Source organism: Penaeus monodon, chromosome 31 (assembly GCF_015228065.2).
Source record: "Penaeus monodon isolate SGIC_2016 chromosome 31, NSTDA_Pmon_1, whole genome shotgun sequence".
In the NCBI taxonomy this organism is placed as follows: Eukaryota; Metazoa; Arthropoda; class Malacostraca; order Decapoda; family Penaeidae; genus Penaeus; species Penaeus monodon.
The window spans coordinates 30915312-30915561 of record NC_051416.1 but is presented as its reverse complement, the minus strand read 5'-3'; the positions used below and the strand labels follow the sequence as shown (position 1 = coordinate 30915561).

The 250-nt window shown below is 50.0% G+C and overlaps 1 protein-coding gene across 1 annotated transcript in view; it reads left to right on the top strand.

The window, feature by feature from the left end:
- The window catches only part of LOC119592951, a gene marked incomplete at its 5' end in the record, with an annotated part of 23747 nt that overhangs the window by 15731 nt on the left and 7766 nt on the right, over nucleotides 1-250 (top strand). The window contains 1 exon segment of the mRNA XM_037941843.1: nucleotides 123-237. Within this exon segment, the coding sequence (XP_037797771.1) occupies nucleotides 123-237 (115 nt within the window).

The window sequence follows — 250 nt, the reverse complement described above, 5'->3', positions numbered from 1 at the left end:
ATAACGTATAGTAATGGTAGAGTAGTTTCAATATTAATGAAAAAAAACAATCATCATTGACTCTTGTGAATAAGACTGTCAGATAGTGAGGACCTTATTCTCTGTCACACGCACTCCGACAGGTCCCGAAGGAGGAGGAGTGGCTGGCGAAGACGCTGCACCCGGGAGCGCGAGTCGGAGCTGACCCTCGACTCCACGGATCCGATTCATGGAAGGAACTCGCTGAGAAACTCGCGAGTGAGTCCACGGC